A 16,560-nucleotide genomic window follows, 5' to 3' on the forward strand; every position below is an offset into this window, starting at 1 on the left:
TTATCACAAAAAGTGTATTTTATGATGAAATTGATAAAAAAACCCAGAAATTTCTAGATATTTCTCATAGAAAAATACCGCAAATAGGCAAATTTTCCAAGAATAATGGGGGGAAATGTTCCCGAGAGACGTCCGTGAATGCGTGAGTCCGTATATCCGGAGAACGCGAATAAGGCGGGTCCTGTACATTGCACAAGCCTAAAGTGACAAGTTAATTTTTCTTCTATAACTGAGGAGCATTAAAATGGTGCCGGCTCCATTTTTATTGGTGGAAATGGCAGTTTTTATCCTGACATGGATTTGTAGTATCGGTATTGAAATCAAATCACATATTCCCTTCCTTTGATTTGTTGGTTACAACTGTACACCTTGGAAAGCTAGTTTGCTGTCATTCATCAGCTCACCTCACAGACAGTATGGTACTTTGCAATTTAATTTCATGCGTGTTTTTCAATACCCAAATTGACAGGGTGATTTATGGAGATGGTAGTACTTGGAATTCCATAATGTGTCTGATTCCGTCCCCTCCCATCAGCTTCAAGGATATGGTCACCATAAACCACCTTGGTTCAGGAATTCTTATCTGCCATTAATCAAATATCACCCTTGCCACTCTAGGCGTACATACAATTCACTTCACTGACACAAAAATAATGATGACAAGACCAAATTAAGCTGATCTTAACAGAGCTCCAGGTACACAGACAATGGCCAACACTCAAGTTGTAGGCAAACCACAATTCAATCAAAAGTATGCGGTCCAATAACATTATCAACATCAATACAACAGGGTTTGCTTGAAAGGGTTTAATGACGGCTCTCTCCAAACCCTCCTACCCAAATCTCCATCTGTTCCACATTCTCGATGACTTCCATTCCCTACGACTTTGTAGACCTTCCCAACAGTCAGTTTTCCTGTTACTTATATGTATATGACTACATACTCTCCTTCACTTCACATCATAGTTCCAAATTATGGAGTTTCAAGATGATATTTTTATTAAGAGTAGCCCAGCTAATAGTAGTAAGTAGTCCTGATTGCTCAAGCCTGAGCATATGGCTGTTGTACCTATATCATAATACAGAAGAAACTCTGGAATCTACTATGTCTTCTCCTTCATCAGCATTCTGTTGTGTTAATATTTACATTCTGTAAAATATTGCTCCTGTCTCTTTAAGCATGCAATTTCCTTCTTTATTAGAATTATCTTACTTTAGACGGCAGGGAACTGTGACCCTGAATAAAACTGAATAAAAACCGCACTTCTGCATAGTACAATAAAGACAGGGCGGGAGTAGCAGGATTCTCATTAGTGCATCCTAATCTTAGGAAAGGCACCCAGATAAGAGGTAACTTGCTAGCTACAACCCTCCATTTGTAAGAAGTCAAATAACAGCTTCTCCAGTAAACTTGACTGAAAAAAGAGGACATCCATAGCCTATTTCTATCTGTAGGTTCTTTATGATACGTAGACACATTGCCATTAAGATATCTTCCGAAGATTCAAAACACATATAGTACTCTACTGCTCTAATAATGTAATGACATCACTGGACTGAGAAAATAAAAAAAAACAAAGCAGAAAGTAAATGTAACACAATAAAACCATGTATGTCAAAATGACAGGCTGTACAAACAATAAAACAGAACATGCATGTCATATAGTACATGTACTATGAGTGACGTAAACATCTGATATATTTACATAAAAATTTGATCACCATCCTTTATACGAGCCATGCAAATATCCATTTACAAAGTATGCAAATCTTCATATCCAAATATGCTCGACAAATGCAAATTGCATTATACTGTAGTACTTGCAAAATTATGGACTACATGTGAATGTGCTTACAAAACATAACAGAGTCCTCTCAACACAAGTGCTGTGCTGGCTCCTCATTCATGATGCTGAAAATTACAGTATGGATAACCCAGTAATATATTTAAGAGACATTAAGGCCGATAACGAGCAATTGGAAGGAAACCCCATTCTACAAAACGAGAAACTGGAGTAATGCAACAATATCCAACAGTTCCCCTTTTATTCCATCACTATAAAAAAAGGTCAGTTCATGACCCTAAAAACTAACAACTCATTTAAACAAAATGCTGGCAGTTTTTAAACTGGCGTACAAATAATACTTGCCCTTTCCCTCTTTAAAAATACTATGTAAACATTATGGTGCTAGATGTATAGCATTCTCTCGTTACTTATTCCTTCTACAGGAGCAGCACCATAAAAACTCAAAACAGAAGTCTGAGCACTCTTTAGTGATGGTGATAACTGGGGACAATATTTGAGACTGTCTCTTTCTCCAGTTTCTCCAGAAGGATAGAAGCATAAAGGCGCTGAAATCCCTTTATATCTCTGCACTTCAACCTTACAACTAAGGAGGAGGTTGCTCACAAACACTGAACTGGAGGCTACTAAGGGCTGACAACTCTGCCACAAGAGTTTACAATACAAAATGTAGATGTTCCAAGCCCGGATGAAAGAGGATGATTAAGAAATACTAGGGGTATGCCGTACCTGGTAACAAAAATGAAAAAAAGCATTACTGAAACTTGCAACAAACCATATCAGTATGGAGCAAGTGTCAGTGTGTCATGTGATAAAAGTTTAAAGCCATTAGGAGCAAGTACCAAAGCCTGACAGAGACATCTAGAAACCAGGTAGCCATCAACACTATCAAGCATCAGCCCAGGTGCTGGGAGGGGGGAGGGGGTGGGGGTTACATTCCAGGGAGGAGAGCAGTCCCATAAGTTTATTTCATACAATTAAAAAAAACAACAACAACAAAAGTACACATAGGGCAACAAGTGCAACTGTCCAGGGGATATTACATCAACAACCTTTCCGTCTGCCGGACTATTCATCAAGGCATCACTACATGGGTCACATCTAGAAGCAAAAGTTAATCCTTTCACGTCTGGGCTCACCTGATCCCCCTTATCTTCGTCGAAACTAGAGTCAAACTCATTGACTGGCTACAGAAAAATGCAAAAGCATCAGACGACATTTCTCGTGGTATGTTAATCGACACTACAGTGCTACACAGTTATTCTGCATGAACACATAATTCTTGACAGGTTGTATTAGTAAATTTACAATTATTTTTCATTAACTTTTATAGACAAACCTGTAACAACTGTATCATTTTCTATTTTTCTTTAAAAGACAATCAAATCAAACCCATGATAGCTTTCAACCTAAGATTTACAAAATTACACTTTAATTCTCAAATTATTATGCCAATGTTGATTGCTATAAATATTATGTAGCAAAAGCTTATTTCCCATAAATGAAATGAAAACTGTGAAAAAAGAAAACAATAGTACAGATATTTTACAAAATATAAAGTGAATTTACCTTTAATGTTCCCTTACTTTTTGACTTTCTCTTTTAGCCATAACTTTTATTTCTGACTTGTTTTTGTTATTAAATATTACTTCACTCATTTTTCTACTGTTTTTCATAGAATTTTGTTCCACTTATCCTTATCTGATGCTAAACTGAACAACTCTGATGTCTAACTTATTCTGTTTACTCGATTTTTTTCGCTCTTTAATACTTTTGGCCTCTCCATGCTTCTATTTTTCTTATAGTAAGCAACTTTGGTGATTTAATGTCCATTACACTAGGGGCATGGCCTGCAGATTAGTTCTTTATATACTACTGGTGATGTTGCTGTTCACTTTGCCTCATGTGAGACATAAGGCAAATATGATAAAAGCAAAAATACAGTTGTAGCCATAGATCTTGCCTGATAATGTCATCATGTTCAAAAAACATATTTCGTTAGACAATCAATTTTCTATTTCTATGAACCTGGTTATCTGTATAGTTTAGGCAAAGGTAGTAGTACATTTCTATGAAAGAAAGTATATGTTTAGTACATATTTACCTATTTCAGAAACAGACAGCATGGCAAAATATCTTTCTCTGTAATATGACAGGGTAAATAAGTAGCTGAAAATAGGGCTTTAATACTGTTACTGATGTCATAAACCATTTCAAATTTCACTTAGATACTCCACTGGTGAGCAACAGAAATGACGACTCGCTTACTCTGCCAAATTACCCTAAACATTCACCCAAATTCTGACTTTTTAGAAGAGCACGGCTACCGAGACCGACCTACGTAAAACAAATTTTCTATACTTTCCCTAAAACTTATGTTCACCTATAGTGCACAAAAAAATGGCTAGCCAGTTACAGCTCCTAACAACTACAGTACTACCAATACATGACCACCCTATGAAGGTCCACAATAATCATTTGAGAACATTATCACCCCTACAGAAAAAATCTAATGATGTTGGAAAAGCCCATTTGAAAACTATAAAGATCAAAGTTAAAAATGTATTTACTGCACTGAACTTAGTTACCGAGAAATGTTGTACTATTAAGCTAAAAGAAACAGTGTGGTACGCCTCTGAATTTAAAATGATTTACATTATTACACACAGCAACGAAACTGTTATGCCACAGCCAGACCTTTCGGACACAACCAGCATTGAGTATGAATGGCACACAACTGTCATTTCACTAATAACCAAAAAACACTGCTACAGCCCCAAAAATGTGCTTGCAAACAATGAACACTTGGATATTCCACATAAAGCTCTACATTATCAGAAGTGTATGGAACAATAGATTATTTGGTCCTTGACTATTTTTACTACAACCTTCATTCAACAACAGTTCTGTCATTTTCTCATAGTATTTGTAGGGTTGAACTTTACTTGAGATTTCCATATTCTCTTATCGTAAGTACCTTCTCTCTGAAGTCTGAAGTCCTACCTAATCTCTAAGATGATCTTGACCTTCACGCTGGTTGGCAATCGTCAACTTCCACCTTCACCATTCCTCAAATGAATGAACTTGTCTCCCTGCCTCATTATTTGTCCATGCATCTCAATCTTTGAGACTCTAAAATCTGTTTTCCAAACAATTTATTACCTACTCATAACCAACATCAAATCTAGTCTATTATTACTCACTACTCCCAATCAAGAATTAGCTCTCGTGACTTGAGGATGTGCTAAAGTCATATTAAAATCACAATTTGTCGTAAATTGTATTTTTCCTAACTATACAAACCTGAGGGCCTATAACATATGGAATGTAATCAGCGGCAGCTGGAACTGGTCGTAAGCTTTGAACAAGTAGGTGCGGTAGTTAACTGCTTGTGTGGTAGTCGGGAGTCCCACCCAACTAGGAGGTGAAGCTTCACTTTGCTTTAGGCCCAGGAACAGAGTGAGGGGTGGCATGAGGTGGGACTATGTGTAAAGGACCTCAGGTTTGTATAGTTAGAAAAATAAAATTTACGACAAACTGTTATTTGTTCCGACATGTAATACAAATCATCGGTCCTTTACCATATGGAAGACTCACTTATTGGTGGGTGGAATCTGAGCCTTAAGAACACACTGGTGTTTGTCCGACCTTGGTTCCCTCCCTGGTCATAAGAGCAGAGGGAGGGATCCTAGCCTCTGCCCAGCTGATCGGCGTGTGCACCGCAGGATCAGTGGTCAGACCTCTGGACCAAATTCATAAGAGGGAGGTAAGCGTGCCTCTTATGAATAGCAAGCAAGAACAGTTCCTACTCATGAGCCAAATATAAGGTCATGGGTTTGTCTCTTGTTGGCATCCACTCCCACCCTTGTTAGGGGAGTGGTGGATAACCGCTCCTATCCCTACTGAAAGGGACAGGACGGAGCTCAGTCGTGTAGCTTACCTGCATCGGCCTCCTGTCCAGCGTAGTGACGACCGCAGCCCTCTGCCCATAGGTAGAGGAGAGAAAGGGGGAGGAAGAGAAGCCAGTCCCACTCTCATTCACTCACCCATTCACGTAGTCACACAAGGATGCGATGCTGTTCTGTCCGCTCGGGAGCTGGGTAAGCTACACAACTTGTTGAGCAGCCACCACTGGTCCCAAGGAAAAGGTGTCCAAGAATCATATGAAGATTCGCGGTGACCAGCACCCTGCTTTTTGTTTTATATGGTGATTTTACATTGCATGGAACCAGTGGTTATTCAGCAACGGGACCAACGGCTTTACGTGACTTCTGAACCACGTCGAGAGTGAACTTCCATCACCAGAAATACACATCTCTCACTCCTCAATGGAATGGCCGAGAAGCTGATCACCTTGCGAATCAGACAGAACGGGGGAAAGGCGTACACGAAGAGGTTGTCCCATGGGTGTTGAAGAGCGTCCTCTGCAGCTGCCCATGGGTCCGGCACAACTGAGTAGAAAACCTCAAGTTTTCTGTTGTGCCGGGTGGCGAACAGATCCATTACTGGACGCCCCCACCGGTCGAAGAGCCTTTCCGCCATGTCTGGGTGAAGGGACCATTCGGTCCCTATTACCTGATTCCGACAGCTGAGCTTGTCTGCCACTACATTCCTCTTGCCTGGAATGTATCGGGCTGACAGCTCTACCGAGTGAGCTACCGCCCCCTCGTGCACCTGCATCGTCAACTGGTGCAACGGGGGGACACTGGGACCCCGTTTGTCGACGTATGACGAGGTTCCCGTCGTCCAGCAACCAGGCTAGGTCCTGCCGCACAGGGATGTACGGTGGGTCTCTTGCCTGTGACCAGCTCTCCTTTAGCCTCCACTGGACTGAGGAGACCACAAGTAAAGACGCCCGTGAGGGACTAACTTCTTGAGAGACGACAGGTGACCGATCACGACCTGCCACTGCTGAGCTGGCTGCTCCTGTAAGGACAGGAACTGTCCGGCTGCCTCCCTGAACCTGCTGATCCGCGAGTCTGCAGGGAAGACTCGCCCTGCTACCGTATCAATCAGCATGCCCAGGTACTTCATCCTCTGCTTGGGCTCGAGATCTGACTTCTCGAAGTTCACCACGATCCTGAGATCGTGGCAGAACTCGAGGAGTCAATCCCTGTCCTGTAGCAACTGCGAGCGGGAGCTTGCCAGGACCAGTCAATCGTCGAGATACCTCAGAAGACGTATCCCTACCGAATGGGCCCAAGCCGACACCAGAGTGAACACTCGCATGAACACCTGTGGGGCGGTTGAAAGACCGAAACAAAGTGCCCTAAATTGGTACACCGTCCCATTGAGGATGAAGTGGAGGTACTTCCTGGAGGACTGGTGGATGGGTATCTGGAAATACCCGTCCTTCAGATTCATACAGAAAGCATGAAGTCGTTCTCCCTGATGGAATCGAGCACTGGCGTTTTCTTTTCCATCGTGAACCGAGTCTGGCAAACGAATCGGTTCAAGGGAGAGAGATCTATCACCGGGCGCCAGCCCCCCATGACTTCTCCACCAGGACAAGTCGGCTGTAGAAGCCCAGTGACTGATCCTGTACGATCTCCACAGCTCGTTTGCTCAGCATGGCCTTCACTTCTTGCCAAAGCGCTACATCCCTGGCAGAACCGGGGACGTACGTCTGTAGATGGCCTGGGCTGAAGGTGAGGGGTGGCCGTGACTCAAAGGGTAGTAGATATCCCTCCCCAAGGACATCCACTATCCAGGTCTCGGCTCCATAGCGCTGCCAAGTTGCCCAATGGCTCGCCGGGGCCCCCCCCAACTTCCGGCAGCAGGTGAGGGGGAACGCTGTCCCTAGCGTTTCCCCTTCTTCGACTTCTTCTTCCCGGTTCCTCCTCTGGAGAAGGAGGACTGGGAGGCGGGCTGACAGTCACTCCTTACCGTAGAAGTCGAAGGCTGGGTCTTTCCTCTCGGCTTTGACAAGGCCGTCGTCATTGCCGCAAAGGAAGCGCTAGCTAAGCTCGTCGCCTTCGAGACTGCCTGGTGGACTAAGCGGTCTTTGTCCTCAGTGCGCCGCTGCTCCACCACAGCGTCCACCATCTCTCTGGGAAAGAAAGCGGGGGAAACCAGCACTGATCTGTTTCTCAGACCCAAAGCTGCCTCATGCCCTGCCGACCTGGTCCCTTGACAAGGACTGCGTCCCGACATCTCAGAACCAGGTTGGCCGTCAAGTTGGCTGTCTGGTAGGCCAGGTAGGAAATAGCCATGGCAGTCAATTCCAAAGCCAATGCCTCTTGCTGGCCTCTCGGCCAGCAGGTGCTGAAGAGACACACCCGGAGTTAGCCTAGCCAGCTCAGGGTTAACCTGTTTGGGAAGCAGCGGGTCCCCGAAGGCACGTAGAAGCGCCTCTGTCATGGTAGAGGAGGGGGAAGTAGCTTGGACAACCTGCCAGACCGAAGTGATCCCTCCTGTCCGGAGACGAGAGAGTTCACCTGGCCCAGCACACTGTCGGCCAAGGCTGATCGGGGCAGACCCACCGTCGTCCTGGGTTCCTTCTTAGGACCCCAGAACGATTCCAGCCTAGAAGTAGGCTCGGAGGGCGGAAGCACCGATCCTTCCCCGAGGTCATTGTGCTGACGAATCAGTGCGTTGACCTATGCGAAAGACCTCTGGATCTTGGGAGTGACTGCATCCTGGGGAGATGGACCGTCAAGTCCATCCAGGGAGAACGCCTCCCGAGACCCTCCTCCTTCCACAGGAGGAACCACGACAGACCCCTCTTGGTCTCTGGGCTTACGATCTGATCAGTCCCATGACCGTGCCAGGTTCGTAGGCCCTTGTGGAGGGACCGCGAGAAGCACACTCCTCGCAGTCGCTCTTAATCACCTCGCTCCTCTCGGTGTAGCCCGAGGAGGTTGAAGGGATAGGAGAGGAAGACCTGACGCTCCCCTCCTGCCCACCGCAGAACCGGTGTGCTGGGGGGGCTGCAGGTGATCGCCAACCTGCGGTAACGATCGAACTGCAGGCCTAGTCGCACGGTCTCCCTGGGGAGAATCACTGGACCGAGAATGGTAGCGACGGTCCTGAGTGTCAGGAGAGCTGCTAACAGTCACCCTATCCATCCGGTTCCGGTGGGAGCGACAGTCAGGAGACCGGCAGAGTCCACTGTCGTGGTGGGAGCGTGGCCCGTCCTCACGGCACGTCACGGTACCTGGACCAGCCAAGGCTGGTCCTGGTGACCAGGGGGACCTCTTCCTCGCCTCAACCCGTGTACGGTCTGGGGGGACCGTCGTGTCAACACTGGGAACCGGCAGATCGCCGCGAGAGCGTTCACTGGCCTGGCGGGAGTCGCCTGAGCGACTGCCACCAGTCTTCCGCTCCATGCCTGGGTCCTGGCGGCAAGCAGGCTTGGCTGCCTGGACCCTGGCTACACGGTCACCCACAGGCAACTGTACACTCAGTACCTCTCACGAACGAGCAGCCGAGATGGTCCCTGGCGCTAGGCAGAACCTCTGGCGCCAGGAGAGGAGGTACCCCTCCGGTCTCCGTCTTCTTCTTCCTTGCGGAAGGAGAGACAGGCCCCGTTCCCGAAGGAACAGGAAGACCAGCGGAAGCCCCAACCAGACCCTTAGAGGTCTCTGAGCGAGACTTCTTGGGGGGAAGGAGGCTACCTTCTTCTTCCTCGGCTGTGGGGCCTTGGAAGTCGAAGGGGAAGAGGCAGCTGCAGATGATGACGAAGACGACGACACTCTCCTCTTCTTCTTCTTCTTCTTCGTCATCTTCCTCAGGACCACAGTCAGGTCCTCCATCCAGGACGGAGCTGGGGCAGTTGCCGAAGCAACAGGGCCCAGCTTCACCTGTCTGGAAGGACCTGCGGTGGGGGCAGCAACACCACGGGCTGGAGCGACTACGGCAGGAACTGGTACAGGAGTGGCAATACAGGGGCCAGCGACATTACAGGTACTGGCGGCAGGTCGAGCGGGGAGCTGTCAGGGGCTGGAACCCGGCACCGGAGCCTGGACTACAGCTGTCGGGATAACCGTGGCCACGTGCTGCGCATAAACCAGGTGGGGAGGAGCAGCATAACCCGGCGTCGACACCATTGTTGTGGTCGACTTCTCTAGACCATGTGTGACCGACCTGGATCCACGCGCTGCCAGGTGGTACAGCAGCCCCTGAATGCTCGGTGTGCCCGGGAGCCCAAGAGAGTACCAGACCTGTCCGAGATCGCCACCCACGGGCAGGCATACCTGAGGAAGGAAAGGTCGGGTTAATTGGGGGGGGGGTTCCCCGATCACCTGGGGGGGTTTCCCCCAATCACCTTGGGGGGGGCCCTCCCACCCCAAGCAAACGGAAGACCCTGAATACAACTGAATGCCTAGGTGTCGCACACCCTCCTCTACACTCAACTGGTCAAGTAAAGAGAAGGACTGCGACACACCCCCGAAGGGGAAGGAGCCATACACGGGAGCTGAGACAGAGGAAGAAAAGAGGAAGACGTGTCCGTAACCAGAGGAGTCGCTGGAGAGCCCTCTGACGACTTCTTGGCCGGCTTACGCGTCTTCTTCCTCCCCTCGTATTGCTCCCACTGCTCCCCAGACCACGATACACATAATTCACAAGTCTCGGTGCGAGAGCATTCGCGCCCTCCACACCGAGTACGTAAATCATGAGGGTCTACCTCAAAGAGAGACCTAAAGGCCCCACACCTACGGCCCCACACCAGGGCACAATCTGTGGCTGACTGGGGGGGGTGGAGGGGTCTCTCCGGCTCGTGGGAATCCATTGCAACACAAATCACAAGCAATACAAACAATAAACGCAAAGTACTTACAAGTTTCCACTCGCACAAGCACTCAGAGTTAAAGGGAGAAGTAATGAAGGATGGCTTCATAAAGAAGTAACCAAGCATACGACACAGTGGGGAAAACAGCGAAGAGCACGTCTTGTTCCGATGGCGGCTGAAAGCAAAGTGGATCTTCACCTCCCAGTCGGATGGGACTCCCAACTACCGGACAAGCAGTTAACTACCAAACCTCCTTGTTCAAAGCTTATGACTGGTTCCAGCTGCCGCTGATTACATTCCATATGTTAAAGGACCTCAGGTTTGTATTAAGTGTCAGAACAAATATATCTTCTAAGAAAGTGTAATACGCTCCCTTACAACCTACACTCTATCATGTTTCTTACCAAAAACTTAGTTGTGTGCATGAACATGCTTCCACTTGACCAGATGATTCGCTACAAATATGCCATTTTGAATACCCCTTCCCTTTTCACTGACAATATGCCTTGGTTATATATTTCCCTTTTTCCATCATTCTTTGAAGTGGAATCTTCTTTTATCCATTCAACCTACAGTTGTGTACACGGACTGTACACTCAGGTTGTTGATAAGTACAACACCTAAGTGAAAACTGTTGCTGAACTTACAGAGGACGACGAAGCATCTCGACGTGTTGTTCTCTTGCTCCACTGGGATGCAGTCCGGGACATTATGTTTGTTGTGCGCTGCGACATGCTTACGACCTGGGCTTCTAAGTCGCTGGGAATGGAAATGTTGTGTTTGCGGGCTGAAAAGACACAGCAACAGATTACATACTAACCTTGGTGTAGCTTACTAATTCTAGGAAACATCCGACACATATTACAGTGCATAGTTCAATATAAAAAAAGTCATAAAACGATGTTTCCTCTCATCACCGCAAAATTTTGGTTAACTCACCCACTTCTGTCAGGGTTTTTATGCAATTCTCCACGTTAACTCTCTGGTGACCCAACACGGCCTGGCTGACTCGATACACAGCATGAAGGAGTTGCACAAACACTGGCTGGCGGGTCTGAACCAAGCGACAAAGTAAACAACAATATTCGGGGCCATATAAAATGCCAATCTAATTTTCTAGGAAATAAATTGTATTAAATCATTATCAAAATATGGGCAAACTTCTGTTTTAACATAACAAAATGAAAACTTAGTCAGTATAATCAGTAAAAAAAATATATATATATATATTCAATGCAACCTTAAAAATGTGTGATGGTCTAGAGATATATCAATTGAAGAGTGTTTTTACCCCCATTGAAATCTGAGTTGCTGAAACTGAAAGCATTTTAGTTTACATTATCAAAGGATATTTTAAACCAGACCACTGAGCCACATTTCTAAAATCTCATGGGGCTGGCCCAAGGTATTAGTTCAGAACAAGGAAAATGAGAGCAAGACAATGTTAAAAAAAATGACAGTTCAGAAGGAAGAGACAAAGGGATCACATGACAAGTAACAGGCAGAAAGGGATGTTGAAAAGGCCAAATCAATGTCTTTGTAGCATGCATATTTTCACACACAACAATCCACATTCACCACTCATTAGCTCAGCAGGCTTCTGCAAAGAAAACCTTTAACAGGACAAGCAATACAGTTTCAAACAAAAATTACACATGGAAAATTAAGACAAAAGAGCACTGTATTTTACAGACAGCTTTACAGTCCATTTCAAACTCCTGAGACTGTTCCACAGTGTTGTAGTGATGGGAAAGAGACACCTACGGTCCAATCATCTCAAAACACAGCATACAAATATCTTATGGCATGAGTTGTTTGTGGAATGAATTGTTTGTGGATTGGTGTTAAATGTCAAAAGTGGTTCTTGAAATTCAAACCAATTACAAAAAAAATCGGTGTAAAATAGGCTAAACCAGTGATAGACTTAATTTCCATCATGACTTGTTTGATATTGATACTATATGTATAGCACTTTGTAGTTATGTGCAAACTATGATGACAAAACATGAAACAAAAGTCATTCTACTTAGCATTTGATGCCAACAAAGCATTGATAAAATATTACTAGTGTTACTATTGCAATTTTGAAGTTGTTTAACCATACCACTGATTTACATTTCTATAACACCAGAGAGCTGGCAAAAGGCTACAGTTGTATGCGAGCGGTGAAAATAAGAACACAACAAGGTTAAAAGTTGTGACCTTCAACAGGAATTCCTCTTTCCAAAGCTTCTGATATAACAGCACATGGAATGGTAAACATGATGCTCTTCTTCAGGTTGTAAGAATCCAGTAAAACTGGAAGCAGGAAGCCAATTTTAAAGCTTGAAATGAGGAAAAGTAGCCACAGCTGAACCACGCAATCCTTTCCAAAGCTTTTGTGAACATAGTCATCATTGACTAACCTTGGATGGCATAATAGAGCGGTGTAATTCATTAGTAAGGAGAAAACTAAAGAGGATGAGATTCAGGAAAAGACAACAATATGTTTGCAATCTACATGACGTAGTAGTTCACAAAGACCACAGGGCCATACGTATTTCTAGACTCTCACACGGATACAAAAGTTGTGGCAGGGTAAAGTTCCAGAAGTTGACAGATGGGTGCGACAAGCCAAAGAAGACAGATGGAGAGTAAAATGCAAAAGGTAAAGCAACTGGAAGCTGTAAAGTTCAATTGGTGCAGCCTTCAGCGCACCATGACAGAATGGAACACTGTAGAATTTAGTAATCCCTATAGAGTCCCCTTACTTGTGCATGAAAATAATGCATCTCAATTTTTGTGAAGCATGTTTATAAACTATGTGGAGCTTAAAGTAATAACCATCACATAATTTTGGGGTTGCAAGGAATGACACCTAACACTTGATGATGAGACAATACTTCGTTCACACTGATTTATTAAAATCTAGTGGGACATCACAGTCTAGAAGACTATGCTATGTTAGAGGTACCTTTACAAAACTATATCAATGCATATTAGTTGCGTGTGTCTAAAACACCTACCGACTGCACAATCTGAATAGTATTCCAAATACAATGCTGTATAACTTACAAGCAATCTAGCTATTGTATTAGAAAAGCTCAAAAAAATAATTTACCACTACAATTCCACATAGATGCCAGGAATCAAATAAACTTGTTTAATTCACATTTTATCTATTATTATTCAGCCATAAAAAAATCCTAATTCAGTAACTTCCGAACATGCTGTACTTTATTCAATCTTTTTTTCTGCTTCCCAAAATAACTCTTTCTCTAATTTACAAATTTATTAACTTAAGTCTACCTCTGTCATCCTACCAATAACATACAATCTAAATATATTTGTCAGAAGCTATCATCATTGACGATCCCTTCTAAATCTCTTCAAAATGAGCCATCTTTTGGCTTTTCATCAAATGACTAACATGCTACCACATCGAAGCTTTCATTAACTTCTAAAACTGTACTTGAGCCACGTAATGCTAGAACACGGACAGTTCAGATAAGCAAGTTATCTCACTGGAGATAAGACTTTCCAGGATGCAGAAAGCGCTGTGCAAGAAAAACTTATAATAATAAGGCCCAAAAAAGAACAGTGATATAGAGATCATTTATGTAAATGGCACTAAACGTGTACGTACTAATATGTACGTACTGGCAAAAGCTTAGCAAAAACGGAAAAATAAAATTACCAACCAGACCCATTATTCTGTGACATTCCTTCAAGATAAGAATGTCAGTTATAGTTTAGAATACTGACAATAATCTAAGACTTGCACTAAACCTATGCACCTCCTAATATACCCTACATAAAAATTATGAGTTGTTATATAGTATATATGTATATATATATATATATATATATATATATATATATATATATATATATATATATATATATATATATATATATATATATATATATATATATTCTAAATGACTTTATTCACAGTATACTTCCCAACAATGCTGCACTTCTAAAGAACTAACTTCCCTTGTAGGTAAACCTCTACAAAATCACTATGTATGTGGGTACTTTACTAGTTACACTAATCCTTTCAATGACAATTTATATAAAAAAAAGTTTTAAGACCTGTTGGTCCTTTGTATGTTTATCAGCTCAGACAACACCAACTTAAAAGTAAACTATCAACAGCCATGGCAAAAAACACGATCAAGTGAAAATGGTCATTCTAATGCAATCAAAAACCTTTCACATTTAGATCTTTCTCCCTTACCCAGAGAAAGGAAAATGAGCTAATGATAAAACATTCTCATAAGAGCTAAAGGTACTGCATAACTCCTTAGGATACCATTACAGTTATGAGGAATAAGTAGTATACGTATTACACTATTCCTTTGGGGGCCTTAACACTAAAGTACACCTTAACAAGGATCAGATCAATTAACGTTTAGAAAAAAAAATCGTCCAGGATGTTATTCTTGGGGGTTAATGTAATACAATCATTTCTAAACCACTAGAAAAAATATTTCTGCCAAGAATGTCCACAATTTGGCAATCTCAGATACTTGTAAAAATCCAAAACCCAGATAATCACATCCAAAAAAAAAGTTTAATGCTACAACACAGGGTGCACTTGACGGTATTCCTCGCCTGGTGGAACTGAGAGAATGAAAATGCAGGATGAAAAGATTTTAACCAAGCATAAAAGACTCAAGCTTTGTAAAACGAGTAACAGACCCCTGGAATGCCAGGTAAAAATCATCTCCTAAGTTCAACATCATACAAAATACCTTCTCCAGGTAGGATATAAAATTTTTTTTTTTAAAAACATCCAAAAACAGTAATCAGTTCATCTAACAAATTGTCTCTCATAAGTCCTAGAGCTGAAAAGACAGAGAAAACCAGCAACTCTGTTAATGAAAACTCTTCTCTCTTAACAGACCAAAGCAAGAATGCCTTGGTAACAAACCTCCTGTCATGTGGTTTAACAAATGAAATATTTTATGATTGAGGAGGTCACTACATGATTAATGATATGCAGACAACTGGAGGGAACATGTAAAATGGGGGGCTGGGAAACAGGGACATCAATGACAAGTGCTTGAGTACCAAAAAGGGGGCAACAAAAATTAAGACTTGCAAGAGCTTCCACTGTCAAAATGATACTACAGAAGCACCCACACGACACAGAAAAGGGAACAGAATGCCTATGCATTGCAAAGTAGAATGAAACTCCACACCAACCCCCCCTATTCTGAAGCAAACGTTTACGGCATACTGCTTCCCAGATGTCTAATTATTATCTACCCGTTCAACCACATCCCATGATAAGGATTTAAAATTGCATTATACAATCTACTTTTCATTACACATCTTGTGTATTCTTATTACAAAAATGCCAACTTAATTTATCACAGAATTGATCTATGATAAATGAATCAAATCTATAAAAAAATGAGTACTGTACTCACTCTACTTTAAAATTAAACTTGATAGAATAAATAGTTACATATGTATTCAGCACTTATTCCATCGGCTTATCAAGCAATATTAATTACTACAGTAACAGGTAGGTAACCCAACTACCAAGAACAAAATGTATGATACTGCAGGGCAAAATTTGTTCTGAAGGATTCCTGCTGTGTAAAGCAAACTGAAGGCTGATCAACCCTATAAAAGATCACAGAAAAACTACCCTTCCCATATACAATACCGATTATTGGCAGATAATGAACATTACTTCACTAAATTTTCAACCCCACAAAACTCGTGACAAGGTGACGTCACTCTTCATAAACCAATCTCAACATTACTAAACGTGAAAAGAAAAATGTGCTTCTGACCTTTAATATAGTACATTTAAAAAAAATAGAAATTTCAATCGGTTGTTAACTTACAGCGTATTGCAATGCGGCTAAAATGGTTTGTAGAGTAAAGAAATCAACTAATAAGCAATCAAAGACCTAGGGAGGAAAATGCAAATTACTCTCTCAGAGCATAATGCTACAAACAGGTCAACACTCACACACACACACACACACAGTTCACACACGAAGCAGACAAAAATAAAAGCGT

At 43.1% G+C, this 16,560-nt stretch overlaps 1 protein-coding gene across 19 annotated transcripts in view; it reads right to left on the reverse strand.

Moving 5' to 3' along the window:
- LOC135199325 (inositol 1,4,5-trisphosphate receptor-like) overlaps nucleotides 1–16,560 on the reverse strand; it is a 335,174-nt gene that overhangs the window by 55,740 nt on the left and 262,874 nt on the right. For 15 of the 19 annotated variants that reach the window (XM_064227241.1, XM_064227242.1, XM_064227250.1 and 12 more), the window contains 3 exons: nucleotides 11,476–11,590; nucleotides 11,184–11,323; nucleotides 2,945–2,992 (listed from right to left, as the gene is read on the reverse strand). In XM_064227241.1, coding sequence (XP_064083311.1) covers nucleotides 2,945–2,992; nucleotides 11,184–11,323; nucleotides 11,476–11,590 — 303 coding nt within the window. The remainder of the gene's footprint in view (nucleotides 1–2,944; nucleotides 2,993–11,183; nucleotides 11,324–11,475; nucleotides 11,591–16,560) is intronic. The other 4 variants (XM_064227252.1, XM_064227245.1, XM_064227254.1 and 1 more) reach the window with 1 other exon arrangement.

Source organism: Macrobrachium nipponense, chromosome 25 (genome assembly GCF_015104395.2).
Source record: "Macrobrachium nipponense isolate FS-2020 chromosome 25, ASM1510439v2, whole genome shotgun sequence".
Lineage (NCBI taxonomy): Eukaryota > Metazoa > Arthropoda > Malacostraca > Decapoda > Palaemonidae > Macrobrachium > Macrobrachium nipponense.